The sequence below is a fragment of the Panicum virgatum genome, chromosome 5K, assembly GCF_016808335.1.
Source record: "Panicum virgatum strain AP13 chromosome 5K, P.virgatum_v5, whole genome shotgun sequence".
NCBI lineage: Eukaryota > Viridiplantae > Streptophyta > Magnoliopsida > Poales > Poaceae > Panicum > Panicum virgatum.
This window is the reverse complement of record NC_053140.1, coordinates 57,477,815-57,495,075: the sequence shown is the minus strand read 5'-3', so window position 1 is coordinate 57,495,075 and position 17,261 is coordinate 57,477,815. Positions and strand designations below refer to the sequence as shown.

Genomic DNA, 17,261 nt, shown 5'->3' with positions numbered 1-17,261 from the left:
GCCCCCGTGCATGCGCGCCAGCGCACGCGGTCGGTGCCAGCGCGACACCGCGGCGGACGGTCCGCCGCATAAGTGCGGACAGTCCGCCGACCATGGCAGGTTGGTTCCAGAGACGGGAGAGTCTCTGTAAAAACGCAAATTTAGCCGCTGGACGGTCCGCCGACTATGGCGGACAGTCCGCCGTCAAGACTTGCCCCGGGAAAGAAACTTCCCAGTTTCTGTGCAAACTTCCTATGCACGCCGGACAGTCCGCCGCCCCTCGGCGGACAGTCCGCCGTCGCTCCAACGCTCCCGGGACTTAGCCGGATTTCGAAGCCGAGCGCCGGACAGTCCGGGACCTGTCACCGGACGGTCCGCCGTTCAATCCCAAATCCACCAGAAACCATTTCGGCACTGCCCATCGCCTCCATCAGCACGGCGGACGGTCCGCCGCCCCTCACCGGACGGTCCGCCGGTCACCCACAAAAATTCCAGAGAGCAGCAGCCGGACTCCAGTTAGTACGCAGGACGGTCCGCCGATCAACTTCCCAAATTCCAGAGGCTACAGGCCTCTCGGCCAGAGCACAAACACCAGCTCCGGACGGTCCGCCGCCCTACGGAGGACAGTCCGCCGCTGCCCAGTTTTTCTGAACTCGAGCTGAAACTTCTCTCTCACATTTCATCAATTCAAACATCACAAGCAGTTCATACAGATCATTTCAAGCAATAAGATGCATCTACTTGATGAGATGATGCTCATGAATGCACAATTTCTAGATTAACTATCCATTCCGTTACAACACACGTATGGAACATAATTTTCCCATTTCATATCTTCATCACCTCCGTCCCAGGTATGTTTGATGGCGATCATTTCTGGCGATGTTTAGCTGAAATCGCTGCCGAAATGAAGCTTGTTACCAAGGGCCAATAGACCATTGCTCCTCGGAGGATGATAATGCGTGCAAAAATGAGCAACGCCTGATTCCCCATTCTAGCATACAACGCTCTTGCTACTGCGCGGCCTCGCAAGGGGTCCATGAACGCGCAGAGAGACACAACAGACGCCACCACACAGATCGCAGTCGCAGTCATATAAGCTACCGGAGCCAGAGTGACGTACAAGCCTAACGCAAAGGCCGTGCCCAGACTTGTGACGGAACCAAACGCGAAGAACATGGCTATGTCGAAGTGCCAGATGCGCAACGGGACATCGACGATCGCTGTCCCAGAGTACATGAGGTTGACGGTAGCCATGCCGGCGCAAGCGAACGCCAGCGAGTTGGCGGCGATGAACGCGTCAAAGACGTACCTCCCAGACAGATTTGGCTTGCCACCGTCACCATAGTCTCCAGGTAGAGTGAAACTTGCAGCAAATGCCACGCTCGCCATGAGCACTGAACCGAGGCCCAAAGTCTGCGTGGAACTTGTCATCTTCTTTGATTCTTCCTTCTCATCCAGTGGCTTAATGCACTTTTCTTCAAAGTGATCCATCCGACGGTTACCGTGCTTAGCATGACAGAACTTTAATGCGCTGTTGATCAAGAATCTGGGATTCTGAAAGAGAAAACATATATATATATATATATATATATATATATATATATATATATATGCTATCAGTATTAATTATATTCAGTCACATTGATCACTCTTGTATTGTTACCCTGCCTTTGATGGCGGCAGGCCGGCCTGAAACAGAGAGAATTCTATATATATGAACTATGAATATGAATATACTTACCCACGAACAAAAAGATCCATCACAAATATTACTATCCGACAGGTCCAGAGGAGTTTCCCCATTGTTATTGGTTATATTTAAGTTCACCTGCAGGTTCCCCAAGAGTAAGCAAAATATGTCCTGAAACCCAAGTTTTACTGCCAAGTGTAGCGCAGTGTTCCCATCATTATCCTGCATGTTCCAAATCCACGACAGCGACGGAGTTTTGCAAGCATGCGAGGCTACATGCCATCGCTTCTTCTCGACAGCGACGTGAAGGAAAGTTCTTCCTCTAGTGTCACGCAGCCCAGCGATGTTGGGACACTTGTGCAGAAATCTGACAACGGCCTTGTTCGATCCTATACTGGCAGCAACGTGCACTGGGAATAGCCCCTCGTTATCTGACTGAAACATTGGGGCTAGGTTGGCTTGCAGCACCTGTTCGAATGGCATGTCTGGATGCCAAATACCACTGATCCAAGGGCGGTGGATCCAGTAGTTTACAGGTTTTGGGCGCAGCATTGATGTTGCGAAATGAAGGGGCGTGCTGCCTTTTTCATCCCCTTGCGTTGTCAGGCCAATGTTCCATCGCAGTAGCATTCTTGTCATCTCTGCAAATGACGGCACACTTCTTGTTAACTGCCTTGTTCTATTCATTTAGTAGCTACCTAGGTTTAATTTGTAACCAAGCAAACAAAAATCGTACTACGTAAATATAAACATAAATTATATATGCTAGTAGTCTATCAATTTGAAAGCTCTAGATTCTGGGTGCCACACTGAATTTGGATATCCTCCAGCAATTATTCTCTACGAGAAGATTATTGCACTATAATTACAAGAATATAAGACTGTAGTTTTCTTAACAGCCAGGAGGTACGTTTTCCCTTCCTTGGTGCTGGCTGTGGCGCGAGACGGTGCTGGGCAACTTCCTGTCCCATTGGCGTTGTTTGAATGCACATGTATTCATCTGATCATCTCAATCCACGTGTATTGAAGTGGATTGGAGTGGAATTAAACTAAGTTTCATTCCATTCCAACTCAACACTCGTGGATTGAAGTGAATACACATGCACCCAAACAGGACCTTAAGAGAGAAAGAAAAACGACTTCTCATCACTACATTGGATAGAGGAACCATAATCAAATCCGTTGCTTTACTCCTTTTCATCACGTGTGTAGCTTATATAACGTAAAAACATATACATAAATTATTATCGTGGGTATCTTACTATTACTAATTAAAGGTTTAAAAAGATGCACGGCTTTCGAGAAGCTCTAGAAAAAAAGATAAAATCTAGAAAATCCCACAAAAAAGAGAAACATCTGACCATCAGTTAACAGATTGGAATATTTATAGTCATTAGATCTGTTTTCTAAGTAATTACCCACCTCTGCCATTATGAAAGGTCTCGAGTTCAAATCCCAACAAAAGCAAAATATTTCTTTTTTTTTTGCATTTTTCCTCCTATTTTTTACCTTTGCCGTTATGAAAGGTCTCAAGTTCAACTCCCGACCAAAGCACATTCCAGCTTTTTATAGTTTTTTTTTTCGTTGTCAAATTTACTCTCGATTTTTTGTCAGATTTTTCACGTTTACAAATTTTCACTACTAAATGATCACATAATTTTTTTAAAATAAAGATGCTCGAAACCTTTCAATGAAACATATATTTTATGCCTAATCTTACTATTGCTAATTTGAGACTTCTTTTGGAGTCACCACGTTAATCCTCACAAGATGCGCTAAAAAAAGATTAAATCATAGAATTTCTTACAATAATAAAAAACATCTGATCATCAATTGGCAGATTATAATTTTAATAGCAATTAGATCTGTTTTCTAAGTAATCACCCACCTTTGCCATTATGAAAAAATATTAAATAACACTCTAAATTTATATTTTGTACCTAATTGGTCACATTTGCTATCATAATGGATAATACTAATTAGTCCCAATAATTTATATCTAAATCATTCACATTAGTTATTATGGCCGATAGTATAACGAAAGTAACCCCTCAACTTTATATTAAAAATTAATTACTTCTGCAATCATATCAAAGATTAAACTAAATCAATCAAGCATACATCTAAAGTAGCAAGATATGCTATTTTAAAAGACTAAGTATAAAATAGATTTATATATGTCGTACTATAACACATAATATATCTAAGACTCTAGCCCATGCGAGAGCACGGGTTGATAGACTAGTTAATATAATTTAAAATGCATTTTTAGTGTCATTGGTAGGTGAATCACCTAGAGGACATTTTTCCATGATTGCTAAAATGCAAAAGCGTATATTTATCGCTCATCCATGCTCCTATACTTGACCTACATGATGACATGCCACATTACTTTAAGTTAGTTATTTCTATACTATAGTGAAAGAAGTGGCATACAGAGGCTGCTAGGCATACCTTATAGGTTACTTATTTCTTCATAACATACTGTTCTTATAGTTAGATCGACGTGGATTCGAGCGGATATTTTAGTTTACATATGAAAGTGACAAAAGTGTGTAATTTACATACAAATTCAAGGGCTCACTTAAATTGTATATTATAGTGACGAGTTGGGTAATTAGAAATAAAGGCAGAGTTAATTAGATTATCTATTTTAAAATGATAAGTGGGTAACTTAAATAAAAATTTAGAGGATTACTTTAATTTCGTTCTTTTTTATAAGGCATAGGTGGATAATTTTTATGTAAGTTTGATAATTTTTTAGAAAACAAAATCAATCAAAAAAACAGCTATTATTATTAGTGGCTATTAGAATTTACGAAATTGATGGCTAGACCTTTCTGGTTTTTATTAGTATTTTAATATTTATCATTGTTTTCCTAGCTAGCGGGCTCGCAAGGATTAAAGTGGATTCTTAGCAACCTCTAATCAGTAATAATCTGTAATAGTAAAAGTCTCTGTGTTGTAGTTGCTGATACTGAGTCGCAGAAAATAACCAAGTGCGATCTTTTTACATCAAAGTTTTCATAATACTTTGCAACACATAATTAAAGAATCCTCTACTGTTGTGGAGCTGAAGAATATACAAAAGATTGCTGGTTTTTGCATGGAAAATTAAACCTAATATAATGGGCATAATGTAACATAATGTCTTGTTGCCAAATATCATTTTGTTTTTTTTTGTATGAATTTTTCCAAAACTCAACAATGCTTTTCAAGCAACTCATGTTGACCAATTGAACAATTAAGCATATAGATAAATATCAACAAATTAAGTGCATCGATATATCAATGTTGTACCGTACCTTGGCCTCGAAGAACAGCAGCATGCAGTGCATTTTGCCCATTAGGTCCAGAATAAGAAAGATTCCCACTACTCATGACATACAGAGACTTGGCAATGTCGAGGCGTTCTAGCAAGACGGCCAGATACAATGGCGACGTGCCTTGTTTAGGAAACAAAGCCAGTTCCGAATCAGCCTCCATGAGGTCTACCGTGTGCTTGCTACCATGCCGGACGGCGTCGTGCAAGGCGGTCTCCTTCCTCTCATTCTCCTTCCTCACGACTTCCTTGAGCCTCTCTCCGCTGCCGCCCCCGCCGTCCTCGCCGCCGCTGGCCAGAGCGATGAGACGAGCGACCATTCTGGGCCTCCCAGCTCGGGCAGCACAGTGCAGGGGTGTGTCGCCCTTGCCGTTCTGTGCGGCCAGGAGGTAGCTGGCCCGGCGGTAGGCGATGTCAGCGCTCCTCAAGAAGATGTCGCCGTCTCCACAGGTAGCCAGCACGTGTAGTGCCGTGTCGCCGTCGACGGTGACACCCTCCAGAAGCGGCGGTGCAGCAGTAGGAGGCCACGCCCCCGTCGTCGCCGTGTGATCGGCGCCTTCTTCGACGTCAGAAGCTTCCTGCTGCGGCGGCGGGCTTGAGGTGTCGTCGCCCTCGAGCAATTCAGTGAATGCTTGGGCTGCCACGGCATCCGTTGGTGGCCCGTAATGATCTTGCCTATTGAGAAGAAAGCTCAGTGCCCTCCAGGAGCCAAAGCATGCTGATGCTAGCAGCAAGGGATTCATGGAACACATCGCGGTGGCTTCAGCTGCCTGAGTGCCTGGTTACCGAGTTTCTGCGGAAAAAAATGGGGTGCGCCCCTCGCGCACGGACGCTCCCGTGCGCACCCAGCCCCGATGCCGTTCCTTTAGGATCTGACGAATGGCGCAGTGAACGGCTCGGCTTCCTCGCAGGGATCGACTTCCGCGTGACCTCGGCTCGTTGAAGTCGAATAGCCGCCGGCTCCGCTTCATTGCTCCCGGCTTCTCTAATCTAGCCATGACGCTCCAATCATCAATCATCGGCCCAGTAGTGCAGCGCAGCCCTAGCTGCCGCGCAGGCCGCCGTAGTGCAGGCGCGCCCAGAAGCGGACGGCAGGAGGAGGAGGACGCAAGGCTGCGGCGGCCGTCAGCAACGTACAGCAGCCATCCAGGAAGGTTGACGTCGCCGCGGTCGGGGCGGAAGGGTGTTGCCGCGAAGCCGTACCGGCCGGTGATCGTGTGGCAGCACGGCACTACTGCCCACGGCGGAACAGTGGCGCCGGAATAGGTGCCATCTCAACTATGGAAGAAGGGCTGCGCTACGAAGCCCTACCCGGCGACGGCCACGCCGCGGACGGAGCAGAAGGCAGTGACGGCCACGCCGTCGACGGAACAGCAGGCGGCGACGGCCACGCCACCGACAGGGCAGAAGGCGGCGTGCCCGCGACGTCCCTGGGCGATCGCGAGCAAGCTATTCTGTCGTCGTCGATCCTCAGGTAACTTGTGTGGCTGCTCCTCGCTTCATCATGATCCCCATCCATGTCTTGGTTATTGATCCATGTTGTTACTCCCTGAGGAAGCTCCTGCGATCCCTCATGATCGTTAGGGTATATTATTACACCTCACTATCAATTTTCCAAATGTAGATTAAATGCTCCTTCTGCGAATCATGATGTTGCTTGTGATCGTGGAGAAGAGGAACAACAAATAACACATGTTGGAGCAGTGGAGATTGAAGTACCAAATGAGGTAAAATAAAAGTAACAAACTTTACAAAAGATATCTAATATTTTTTGTTATGTTAGACCTTTAATTGATAATTATTTGTACAGGATGTGGTTGATAAATATGCTGAGATGGCACCTAAAGTTGGAATGACTTTTGACTGTGAGAAAAAAGCTTATGAGATGTACAATACCTATGCTGGACTTGTTGGCTTCAATGTTAGAAAGAGCAGGACGAAGCGCCGCAAATCAGATGATAGTTTATCTCAGAAATATTTTGTTTGCAGTGGCCAAGGACTTCGGAAAAATGAGGCATCACAAAAAGATATTACAAGGACCGGTTGTGATGCTCGTGTCCAGTTTAGTATCAGTAAGGAGAATGTATGGACTGTGCAAAAGATCGTAGTAGAGCACAACCATTATCTTGCCAGTCCAAATAAGATACATAAGTTGAGGTCCCAACGAGAGATTATAGAGGCAGATAGAAAATTAATTGGGCAGGCACGGTGGTCTGGAATGAAGCCATCCCAAGTTTTCAATTTTATGAAGGAGCATTATGGAGGGGAAGACAAAGTACCATTTACTAAGATGGATTGCTATAATGAGATTGGTCGCGAGCGCAGACAGTACTTAGAAGGCAATGATGCACAAACATTATCTGAATATCTGAGAAATAAACAAGTCCAGGACCCAACATTTTTTTATGCAGTTGAGGTGGACAAGGATACTGGTCATATAGCAAATTTCTTTTGGGCAGATGGTCAGTCTATCATGGATTACAAATGCTTTGGTGATGCTGTGTCCTTTGACACCACATTTCAAACAAATAAGTTTGAAATGCCTTTTGCTCCGATTCTTGGCACCAACCATCACAAGCAAACAATAATTTTTGGGTGTGCACTCATGTTCAACGAGACTATTCCATCATTTGTTTGGCTATTTGAGTCCTTTCTTCAAGCAATGTCTGGAAAGCACCCAAGCACAATTTTCACAGATCAAGACGCGGCAATGGCAGCAGCAATTGCTCATGTATTCCCAAACACAGCCCACCGCCTATGTTTGTGGCATATTGGCCAAAATGCTGTCAAACATCTTGGTCCTATAATTAAAGCGGCAGAGGACAAGGCAGAGGACGAGGCAGAGGACAAGTCAGGTAACAAGTTCAACAAGTTCTGGGCGGATTTCAAAAGTTGTATCTACGAAGACAGAGCAGAGATTTACTTCACAGAGAAATGGGATGAATTGTTGGCTAAATACAACCTTGAGGATAACACATGGATGTCAAACCTGTATGCTTTGAGGGCAAAGTGGGCTGCGGTATACCGTGACTCATTTACAGCAGACATGCACTCGACCCAGAGGAGCGAAGGTATGAACAATGTCTTCAAGAAAACATTTCGTAGGAAACTTGGTCTTTCAGAACTCCTTGTAGAATGTGAAAATGTTATAGTCACTCTAAGGTCAAATGAGAAGGATGCTGATTTTCAGTCACGTCGAAAGATCCCAGTTTGCTACATTCCAAATCTGCCAGTGTTGAAAACTGCAGCTGAAACATATACGAGGAGAATGTATTCAGATTTTGAGGAAGAGTTTAAAAAACAATTTACGTTGTCTTGTGAATTGTTGGAAGGTAATGGGACAAACTCCACATTCTTTGTTAAGTATATGCAATCTGAACGTGGGGCAACAGTAGTATTGAACAAAGAAGATTCGACTATTACATGCTCTTGTCGGATGTTTGAATGCATAGGTATGTTAAGTATTATCTTCCAAGCTGTTTAAATTGCATCTTGTATCCTGAAATATTGTCTGTTTAAATTTGGAACTATATGTTTCAGGTTTATTATGCAAACATGCTCTTAGAGTCTACAATATGAATGGGGTATATAATTTGCCATCACAATATATACTGCCTAGATGGACAAAATATATGCTAAAAGTGGATTTTATATTGAAACAAAACAAGAATCCGAGGAGGGAGATTTGAATGCACAGGCAACACTTATATCTCGACAGGCCACATCTCTTGCATTGAAGTGTTCGTCATCAAAAGAACTACTTGATAAAATCCAGAAAGCCTTGCATGACTTGAACTTGGAAGCGGATACTTATCTAAGTGAGATGCATGATAAATCCAATGAGATTTCCCCTACTCCAAATGAATGTGTCCGAGATCCACTAAATGATGTAATATCATTCAGAATCCCTCCAGTCATAAAAGGTCCAAAGGAGACACATTTTAAAAATGTTCTTGAGAAGAACCCAGGAAAGAAGAAGAAGAAGAAGGGTGCCCAGAAGAAAGGTATCCAACTGTTAAATGCCTTTTGTTCTAGTGTAAATTTTTTTCTAAATATTTGTTTATCATATATTTTGCATTGTAGGTGACGATCTGAAACATGATGATATTGAAGCAAGAGACGAACGTGCTGAGACAAACCAAATAATTGTAAGACAATACCTATTTTCAAAATTTATTCCATTACATGCATGATTTATGAACACTTTCTTGTCGTAAACACAGGATTGTAATGTTGGGGCATCTTCAACCATGAATGCTCCTTTCATCCAAGGTGGATATACTAATGTCGCAATGCCCCCGTTCAATTTATTTGCTAATCCTTCTGCAATGGCTCCTCCATACATGCCAGGAGGGTACACAAGTCTCTTAATGGGAGTTGATCAAGATGCTACAACGCAAGCTGCTGTTAGGAAGTTACATTTTGATGAATCTATGTAGACATGTTCTCATGAAATGAACCATATTGTTTTGTAAACTCAGACCCTAAGCACCTCAATTAAATCTTCAAATTTGATGAGTAGATGTTACTATTCACAATCAGAAAATTCAGAGAATAGTAAAGTCTAAAACAGCATCATAAATGAAAGACAAGAAATTAAATTATGGCAGTGGGCAGCTCCATATTACAACCACTGAAATCTCTAAAATAAATTATGGAAAAGGTGAGCTGCTATATAAGAAAAGTGTCAGATTTCAGAACTGTCACTGATACATAGATTCCTGATTTTGCCCACCATTTCAGAGCTTATAATTTGGAGCTTGTAATATGGAACCTGTTATCTGATTGCTTATTTCAGATAGCTTATTTCAGAGCTTGTAATATGGAGCTTGTAATCCTTTTGTGTGCATTGTGGAGTTCCTTTGGTGAAATCACTTCAGAGTTCTATCAGTTAGGAGAGTGAGTACTATTACAGCACGGATATATTCAGAAAATGCAACAGAAAAATGTGGCCTAAATGTCCAGTTCTTTCAACTCCTTGGAGTTGCCATCCGAGTCCTTGAGTAGATCATGGAAGCCCTTCATTTGGTTGGATTTAAGATACAACTCCACTTGTGGGTATCTCTCACAGATGTCTCCAGGAACATCTTTTATTTTCTTCACAGTTAAAGTGCCAGAGTTATCCTTGTCTGCTACTCTGAATATGGCAGCAACATCTTCCTGAAATTATTAATGACCAAATAAATATGTAAGAACTAAGAACACTCTAAACAAGTGCTAGTTTATGCCTGCTACTCTGAATATTGCAGACACTTCCTGAAAATCAATTAATACAGCTCAATAAATATGTACGCAGTTGTCACTTTGAACTAACAGAGAAGGCAAACAATAATTTTTGGGTGCTCGACGGCTGGCAGCGAGGGCCTCGCGCGTGCGACGGCCGGCAGAGAGGGCTCCGGCGCGCTGGGGCGGAGGCACCGGCGGGAGCAGGGTCGCGGCGGATGGAAGCGGCCGGAGTCCGCCGCGGAGTGGGCAGCGTCGAGACCGCTCTTCTCCCGCTCCACCAGCTCTTCGCTCGCCGCACCGCCGCAAAGCCTCCCGCCGTCGCCGCAGCCGCCGTTGCCGATGATTGGAGCGTCATGGCTCGATTGGAGAAGCCGGGAGCAATGAAGCGGAGCTGGGCGGCTATTCGATTCAACGAGCCGAGGTCACGCGGAAGTCGATCCCTGCGAGGAAGCCGAGCCGTTCACTGCGCCATCCATCAGATCCTAAAGGAACGGCATCGGGGCTGGGTGCGCACGGGAGCGTCCGTGCGCGAGGGGCGCACCCCATTTTTTTCCGTTTCTGCTGTTTGCTGAAACGAGCAAACTTGCTATATAAGCATTGTAGGGGTACGGTGCTAAATGCTTAGTACTCCACTTGCCTCTAGGCTCCACACAAAGCAAAAGCACACAGTACAAAGATACGCATTTCTAAAGTTTATGCTCTCGAGCATATGAGAAAACCAAATCCAAAGAAAAGAATAACCACACCGTCAGGCATACTCAACATAATCTGGGAAGAACGTATTATTGCATTGTTCCGACGATGGGTGCATCCAAGATTTCGGCACTTAAGCGGCATATGGTATTTATATTACAGTATGCATTTTGGATATAATTTCCTCATTGTTACTAGTCAATTTGTTAAAGACAGTCATAAAGTACGGTCGCAAAAAGAAAATACTTCATTATTAGGTTGGGAATCCATCTCATATTCCTAGCTTCTTTATTTTGTCCAAATCTTGTGTCTTCTCCTTACTCAGATCTATCGAACTTCTTTTGGGCTGTGTTGGTTCTTATATACACGATAATTAAATCATGTTGCCAATCCATGGGAGGACACATGCAAAGGACAGATCATTGCATGAAGAGCCTTTTGTTCTTTGTTACTAGCCCCCATCATATTCCTAGCTTGTGAGCCCTTCCTACGCAGATTGACTTTCTTTTGGAAATGTAAGCTGGAGCCTAAGACACTCCATTTTAGCATCTTTAGGCTTTGATTGGTTTGGGACCAAAGTTGAGGCCAAAGTTTGGCCTTGGCCAACATATAGTTCACTTTTGAACTAAGTTGGCCAAGGCCAAACTTAGGCGGTTAGGCCTCAATATTAGCCTCAATCCAAACATATCCTAAAACTTTAAACTAGTACTACGGTGATTTGGAATCCATCGGAGACACATAAAGTATCATCATCACATATTCACATGCATGCAGGTTCCTTTTGTTCTTAACTTGCTGTTGCTTGTCCAATTCTTCTATGCTCTTCGTATATACCTAGACAAATAAACCTCGTATTGCCAACCAAAATTTGCCAGAAATAGAGTTATTCCACATTGAGGCTGGAATACCCAATGTAGTGCTAATATTCGTTATTATTCTACAAGTTTTATAGTGCCAACATGTTTTTGCAGCTTGTGATATGTATATATGATGAGATCATATCCGAAGATTTCAGATTGACTTAACCGAAGACACAAAGAAGCACTTAAACCGGCACCAAGATAAGGTTACTGTTGGGGATTCGGCCTCAGATAACGCAATCCCCTTATATTTAATTACATAACCCTCGGAAGTTGTATCTGCTTCGTTTGATGGCGTCGTGGGTTTTTAACCATGACAAGCATCGTGTTGTTTGACGTGGGTCGATGTGTAGACCTTCGTTGGCTTAAGCACTCAAAACACTTAAGAGACATGGAAGATTTATCCTGGTTTGGGCCTCTAAGCCCTACGTCCAACAAAAGGTGTTCTTTGTATTAGAAATGCTCAATCTAGAGTTCTTATAATGAAGGAATATAGAGAGAGAGATGTAGGGGGTAGCGCCATGCTTCATCTAGGGTTTTCTCAGGGTTGAGTCCCCTATCCTAAGTTCTTGTTTTCGGATGGGGTTCAGTTCCTTCTACAGGAGCCCATGCCCCTCCCCCGGCCCTTATATACCGAGGAAGGCATGAGGTAAAAGGAGAATGGTTCTCTACCTAGGGCTTCTTGCCTCGGGCTTGACAAAACCGCAACCACTCCTTGACGTCTCTGCGAGGGACCGAAAGGGCGACTAGAGAGAGATGAATTGGAGCCGATTAAAATTCTTGAAAACTTAAGCTTCGGCTTTAAGATCCCAAGTGAGCACCCAACCCTAAAGTCCTATGTGAAGTGCAGAGCAGCTATAGAGAAGCTACACTAACACAAAATAACCCTAGGGACAAACGAGATCGAATGCGGAAGCAAACATGAACAAGAAGTGCAAGAAACAGCACGGTATGCGTCACCGGTTGAACCGACGTATAGAAACTCGAGTGCGTCGGTTAAACCGGTGAGACAGAACCGGCAGCAGAGAAAAAGACAGCACCGGTTGATACGACGCAGAGGTTTGAACAGCGTCGGTTCAACCGGTGTAGCTACACCGGATGATCCTACAAAATCAACCTCAGGCATCGGTGCAGTTGTCCAGAGAGACAACAAAACGAACCCTGCAGAGCACCGGATGAACCGGCGCTGAGACAATTCAATACACCGGTTAAACGAAGAAAAGCACACGCGCGAGGTCGCTGGTGAACATGCACTAGTTAAACCGATGCTCGTGGGTAGCTAAAGCACAGGTACAACTGTCAAACCGCAGAAAACCCTAAAATCCAACACTTCTACTCACTGGTTGATCCGACGATCTTGAACTCAAGCGTCGGTTCAACCGGTGCTAGAGAAAAACTCAGCCCGAGCAGAACTGGAGTTTCTCAGCCCGCAACCTTTGGAGAAATGGACGATTGATGGATCAAAACAAGTCCAAAGAGGCTCAAATTTTGCAGGCACGATCACAAAGGACCTTGTGAACAAACCCACCAAAGGAATCGACGAATCACTCCATGGTTTGGGAGGAATAGAAGAACTTCCAAGCAAGAACGGAGTTTTCTCTAGAACTCAAAAACGACAATTCAAAGGAGCTCGTGAATCCGAGGGTTTTAGCACTAGGCTAGAAGGATTAGGAACACTCCAAGGATTCACGAAATCATCAAGAACCAATTCCTCATCTCGTGCACAAGAATCAACAACGAAAAATCGAATTTCAATCAAACAAGGCACTAAACGAGAGAAATTTGAGACGAGATTAAAAGCCCCGAGGGCACAAGGAGGGAAGGGCCTCCTTTCCCACACAATCTCAGTACAACACCTCAAGAATCCATGGCTAAAAATTCATCCCTATAGAGAGAGGGGAGATGGAGCAGAGAGACAGGGAGAGGGCGCCAGGAAGGGGTGGTGGCGTGGTGCTGTTCTGGCTGGCGCAGGAAGAAGAGAGAGATGGAGGCGGTATTTAACCCACTAACTCTAGACCAAACTACCCCTAGACTTAATTAGACACTAGAAAGCACTTAGGGGCAAAACCAGAAAAGATACATTGGACTCATCCGACGGTCGTGGTTCTTTCTTCGAGTCGAAGTCTTCTCCGCGATGCCGCCATGTAGATGAAGATCCGGTTCGCGGTTTTGGGGGGTCCGAGAAACTCGGGTAGGTGGCCGGTTTTGAGAAAACCGCCAAAACTCCACGCGCAGGAAGATTCCCGCCTCCACGCCATGGCCCTAGACGCCGTTCCCGCCTCGGCCTTCTGACGGCCCTAGACGCCGTCCGACGCCCGTCACCTCCTCGCCCGCAGCGAGGCCCTAGACGCCGTCGACGCCCGTTCCTCCGCCAGTCCCGAGACCGACGCCCGTGCCTCCATGACTTGGCGTCTTCAACCGCCGTCCGCCTGCTTGGTTTTGTGGAGTAAACCAAGAAACCCGCCTTCCGTCGCCGCTTGCGCCCTCGATCCAGGAGTGAACGCCACAGCTGCCGCCCGGCCAGAGCTCCGGTCCCGGCTGCCCTTCACCGCCGTCCACCGCACGGTCCATCGGCCACAGCATCTCCACGGCTGCTCTCCATCGACACTCGACGCCCGTGTACCTGCAACCAAAGACCAAGCGCACGATCACACCGCACGGTTGATAATTCACTCATCATAAGCAGGATAGAGTACTCCACATTCCTCAATCTCCTCCTTGATGAGTGCATTGTCAACACACCACAAACGAACCAAGAGAGAAACAAAACAGAGAAGAACAAAGAAGCAAGAGAGAACTTGAACAAGTGACAGAAGCTCGAAAGAAGCAAGAAAAAGTCACTTGACCAAGCAAAGATCGATTCCCTCAGACAAGGGCAACGACTCGACGCAATCGATCAAACACAGGCATGACTCCTCAAAGACAGAGGCGGGGCTCGACACAGTCATGCCAGAAGCGGAGGGAAAGCCAGGAGCTAAACAAAGCAGAAACTCCCACTGAAATGCATTTCCCCCTTACCAGTGCAACTCTCACCACATGTATGCACTCTCAAAACCCTGTGCACAACATATTTTTCAAAAATCTTCAAAAATCAAACAAGTCTCCCCCTTGTTCGATCACTTCTCCCAAAAATTCTCCCCCTTGTTGGCACATGCACACATCAAGGCTAAAAAGACCGAAAGCTCCCCCTGAAGCTGAGACTCCCCCTGAACATATGCTATGCAATGAATGCAATGCAGGAGGTGTAAGTGAAAGCATTCAGGGATACAACAATATGAGCAACATCTAGTCACAAGCACGTGTGCATCCATAAACAAGACCTGCATCTAGCTCAACAGGGTATATCAAATCAGTCTAGAGCTAGGCAAGTTCAGTTTAGGAGAAATAAAAGCATCACCCATGATCTAGCACTAACAAGTAGGGAATGGAAATCAGTGCTAATCAAACTCATACATGTGATCCAATTTCAGCCAAAACATGTTGTAAACATTCATTTTGCAATCAAATCAAATCAAGCAATTCTTAATGTCAGGGGTTGAATGCTTGTCATGCTTTACTTAGCAACGAGGCCAAGCCTATGCCAAGGGCAATCAGAAGCTTAAGACACTCGTTTCAGTCATGCACAGCCTTGCTCGGGTTCTCACAAGTGTAAAGTGAGCCATCCCGAAAGCTCGATCAGTGCGACAAGCAATCCCACCTGGATCTTTCCATTCCATTTCATCACAATTCAAGCAATTTCATCAATTTTTAGATCCTGTCAAGTATGAATTGCTGAACGAAAGGCTACACTAGCATGAATGAGATAACAAAGCATATCAACACGCCCTAACATGCTAGTAGCCAAGACAGGGTGACCATGTTTTCAAATTTTCAAATCAAAATAGCCTAACTCAGATGATGTCATATACACAGTGGAGCAAGCTATTCATGATCACATTTATAAACTCACACTAGCAAGCACTAGGAGATCATAGCAATGTATACAAGAATGATAGTGCGAGTGAGGCAATGCAAAATGCAGAAATGTACAATGCATATGCAGAAACCAACCACCAAACCTAGAAAACAAAGAGAAGAGCAAACAAAACCTACAAAACTAACCAAAGAAAAGTCAGCTATCAAAAGGGGTAACAAACCCCAAGCTCCCCTCGCAAGCGAGCAAAGGTGTCCTGCTCAAGTGGTTTGGTGATGATATCTGCGGTTTGCCTCTCTGAAGGGACATGGATCAAGTCTATGTGGCCTCTCTCATGGTTATCTCGCAGGAAGTGGAACATGATATCTATGTGTTTGGTTCTGGAGTGTAGGACATGGTTCTTTGCAATGCTAATGACAGACATGTTGTCTACAAAGATGGGAACCCTACCGAAACTCAAACCATAATCCTGCAAAGTTTGTTTCATCCAAAGAATCTGAGAGCAGCAGCTAGCAGCGGCAACGTATTCGGCTTCTGTGGAAGAAAGCGCTACGCTAGCCTGCTTGCGAGAGGACCAAGACACCAAAGATGTACCGAGAAATTAACAAGTGCCGGATGTCAACTTGCGATCCAACCGACACCCACCGAAATCGGCATAAGAAAAACCCACCAAAACCAGAGAAGAATCCGCAGAGTACCAAAGACCAAACTCAGGGGTGAATTTCAGATACCTGAAGATGCGTTTCACCACCTGCCTGTGGGAGGTGCGCGGCGAAGCCTGATACCGCGCACAGAGGCCGACGCCGAACTGAATGTCCGGTAGCGTCGCCGTCAGGTACAGGAGGGAGCCTATCATGCTCCTATACTCCTTCTGGTCCACCGCCTCGCCATCCAAGTCCTCATCCCATTTTAAAACCCTGAGCTAGCAAAAATATTTTCAGTCTATCATACCAAGCTCTAGGTGCATGTTTCAACCATAAAGTGATTTCTGAAGTTTATAAACACGGGTTGGAAACTTGGGATTTTTGAAACCAGGGGGTTGTTTCACATAAACCTCTTCTTCGATAAAACCATTTAAGAAGGCAGATTTAACGTCCATTTGGAAAACTTTAAAATCCTTAGAAGCAGCAAATGCAAGAAAAATCCGAATCGCTTCCAAACGAGCAACTGGGGCAAAAGTTTCCTCAAAATCGATCCCTTCTTTTTGGCAAAAACCCTGGACAACAAGACGAGCCTTGTTTCGAACAACCAACCCATCCTCACCCTGCTTGTTTTTGAAAACCCACTTCGTTCCGATGGGATTACAAGCAGGTGGAGGCTCGACTAAAACCCAAACTTGGTTTCTTTCAAAATTTTCGAGTTCCTCATGCACGGCATTGTCCCAATTAGAATCAGAAAGAGCGTGTCCAATATCTTTGGGCTCAAAAGAGGCAACAAACGCTGAATTAGCAAAGCCAGCGATACTTGTTACCTTGGACCGTGTGACTCACTCGTTGAGGTCACCTAGCATCTGTTGAGGTGGATGACGACACTGAATGTGTCGTGGTGCTTCCCTTGTCGAAGTCGCCTCCTCCT

At 44.8% G+C, this 17,261-nt stretch overlaps 3 protein-coding genes across 3 annotated transcripts; 1 reads left to right on the top strand and 2 right to left on the bottom strand.

The window, feature by feature from the left end:
- Positions 1-762: 762 nt before the first annotated feature.
- Positions 763-5,785, bottom strand: LOC120708939 (protein ACCELERATED CELL DEATH 6-like). Its single transcript, XM_039994388.1, has 3 exons — positions 4,978-5,785; positions 1,724-2,313; positions 763-1,536 (listed from the first exon to the last, which is right to left on the bottom strand). The coding sequence occupies exons 1-3, from the start codon at positions 5,744-5,746 to the stop codon at positions 850-852; spliced, it is 2,046 nt and encodes a 681-aa protein (XP_039850322.1). The 5' UTR covers positions 5,747-5,785; the 3' UTR covers positions 763-849.
- A 460-nt stretch (positions 5,786-6,245) lies between these two features.
- LOC120710285 (protein FAR1-RELATED SEQUENCE 5-like) lies at positions 6,246-9,433 on the top strand. The gene is made up of 6 exons (XM_039995921.1): positions 6,246-6,468; positions 6,619-6,721; positions 6,805-8,446; positions 8,909-8,998; positions 9,078-9,142; positions 9,218-9,433. Exons 1-6 carry the CDS (start codon positions 6,275-6,277, stop codon positions 9,431-9,433), a joined length of 2,310 nt encoding a protein of 769 aa, XP_039851855.1. The 5' UTR covers positions 6,246-6,274.
- A 141-nt stretch (positions 9,434-9,574) lies between these two features.
- LOC120708948 (external alternative NAD(P)H-ubiquinone oxidoreductase B1, mitochondrial-like) lies at positions 9,575-10,751 on the bottom strand. The gene is made up of 2 exons (XM_039994401.1): positions 10,309-10,751; positions 9,575-10,154 (listed from the first exon to the last, which is right to left on the bottom strand). Exons 1-2 carry the CDS (start codon positions 10,573-10,575, stop codon positions 9,948-9,950), a joined length of 474 nt encoding a protein of 157 aa, XP_039850335.1. The 5' UTR covers positions 10,576-10,751; the 3' UTR covers positions 9,575-9,947.
- Between the last annotated feature and the right edge of the window lie 6,510 nt (positions 10,752-17,261).

Bases quoted from the DNA above. Each gene is read 5' to 3' on its own strand.
- LOC120708939 (XM_039994388.1), bottom strand. From the start codon at position 5,746: ATGTGTTCCATGAATCCCTTGCTGCTAGCATCAGCATGCTTTGGCTCC. The intron at 2,314-4,977 runs GTACGGTACAAC...CGTCATTTGCAG, and splicing joins TGCTGTTCTTCGAGGCCAAG to AGATGACAAGAATGCTACTG. The intron at 1,537-1,723 runs GTAAGTATATTC...TTTCTCTTTCAG, and splicing joins ATGGATCTTTTTGTTCGTGG to AATCCCAGATTCTTGATCAA.
- LOC120710285 (XM_039995921.1), top strand. From the start codon at position 6,275: ATGGAAGAAGGGCTGCGCTACGAAGCCCTACCCGGCGACGGCCACGCC. The intron at 6,722-6,804 runs GTAAAATAAAAG...TTATTTGTACAG, and splicing joins AGATTGAAGTACCAAATGAG to GATGTGGTTGATAAATATGC. The intron at 8,999-9,077 runs GTATCCAACTGT...TTTGCATTGTAG, and splicing joins GAAGGGTGCCCAGAAGAAAG to GTGACGATCTGAAACATGAT.
- LOC120708948 (XM_039994401.1), bottom strand. From the start codon at position 10,575: ATGACGCTCCAATCATCGGCAACGGCGGCTGCGGCGACGGCGGGAGGC. The intron at 10,155-10,308 runs GTTAGTTCAAAG...TAATAATTTCAG, and splicing joins AATTATTGTTTGCCTTCTCT to GAAGATGTTGCTGCCATATT.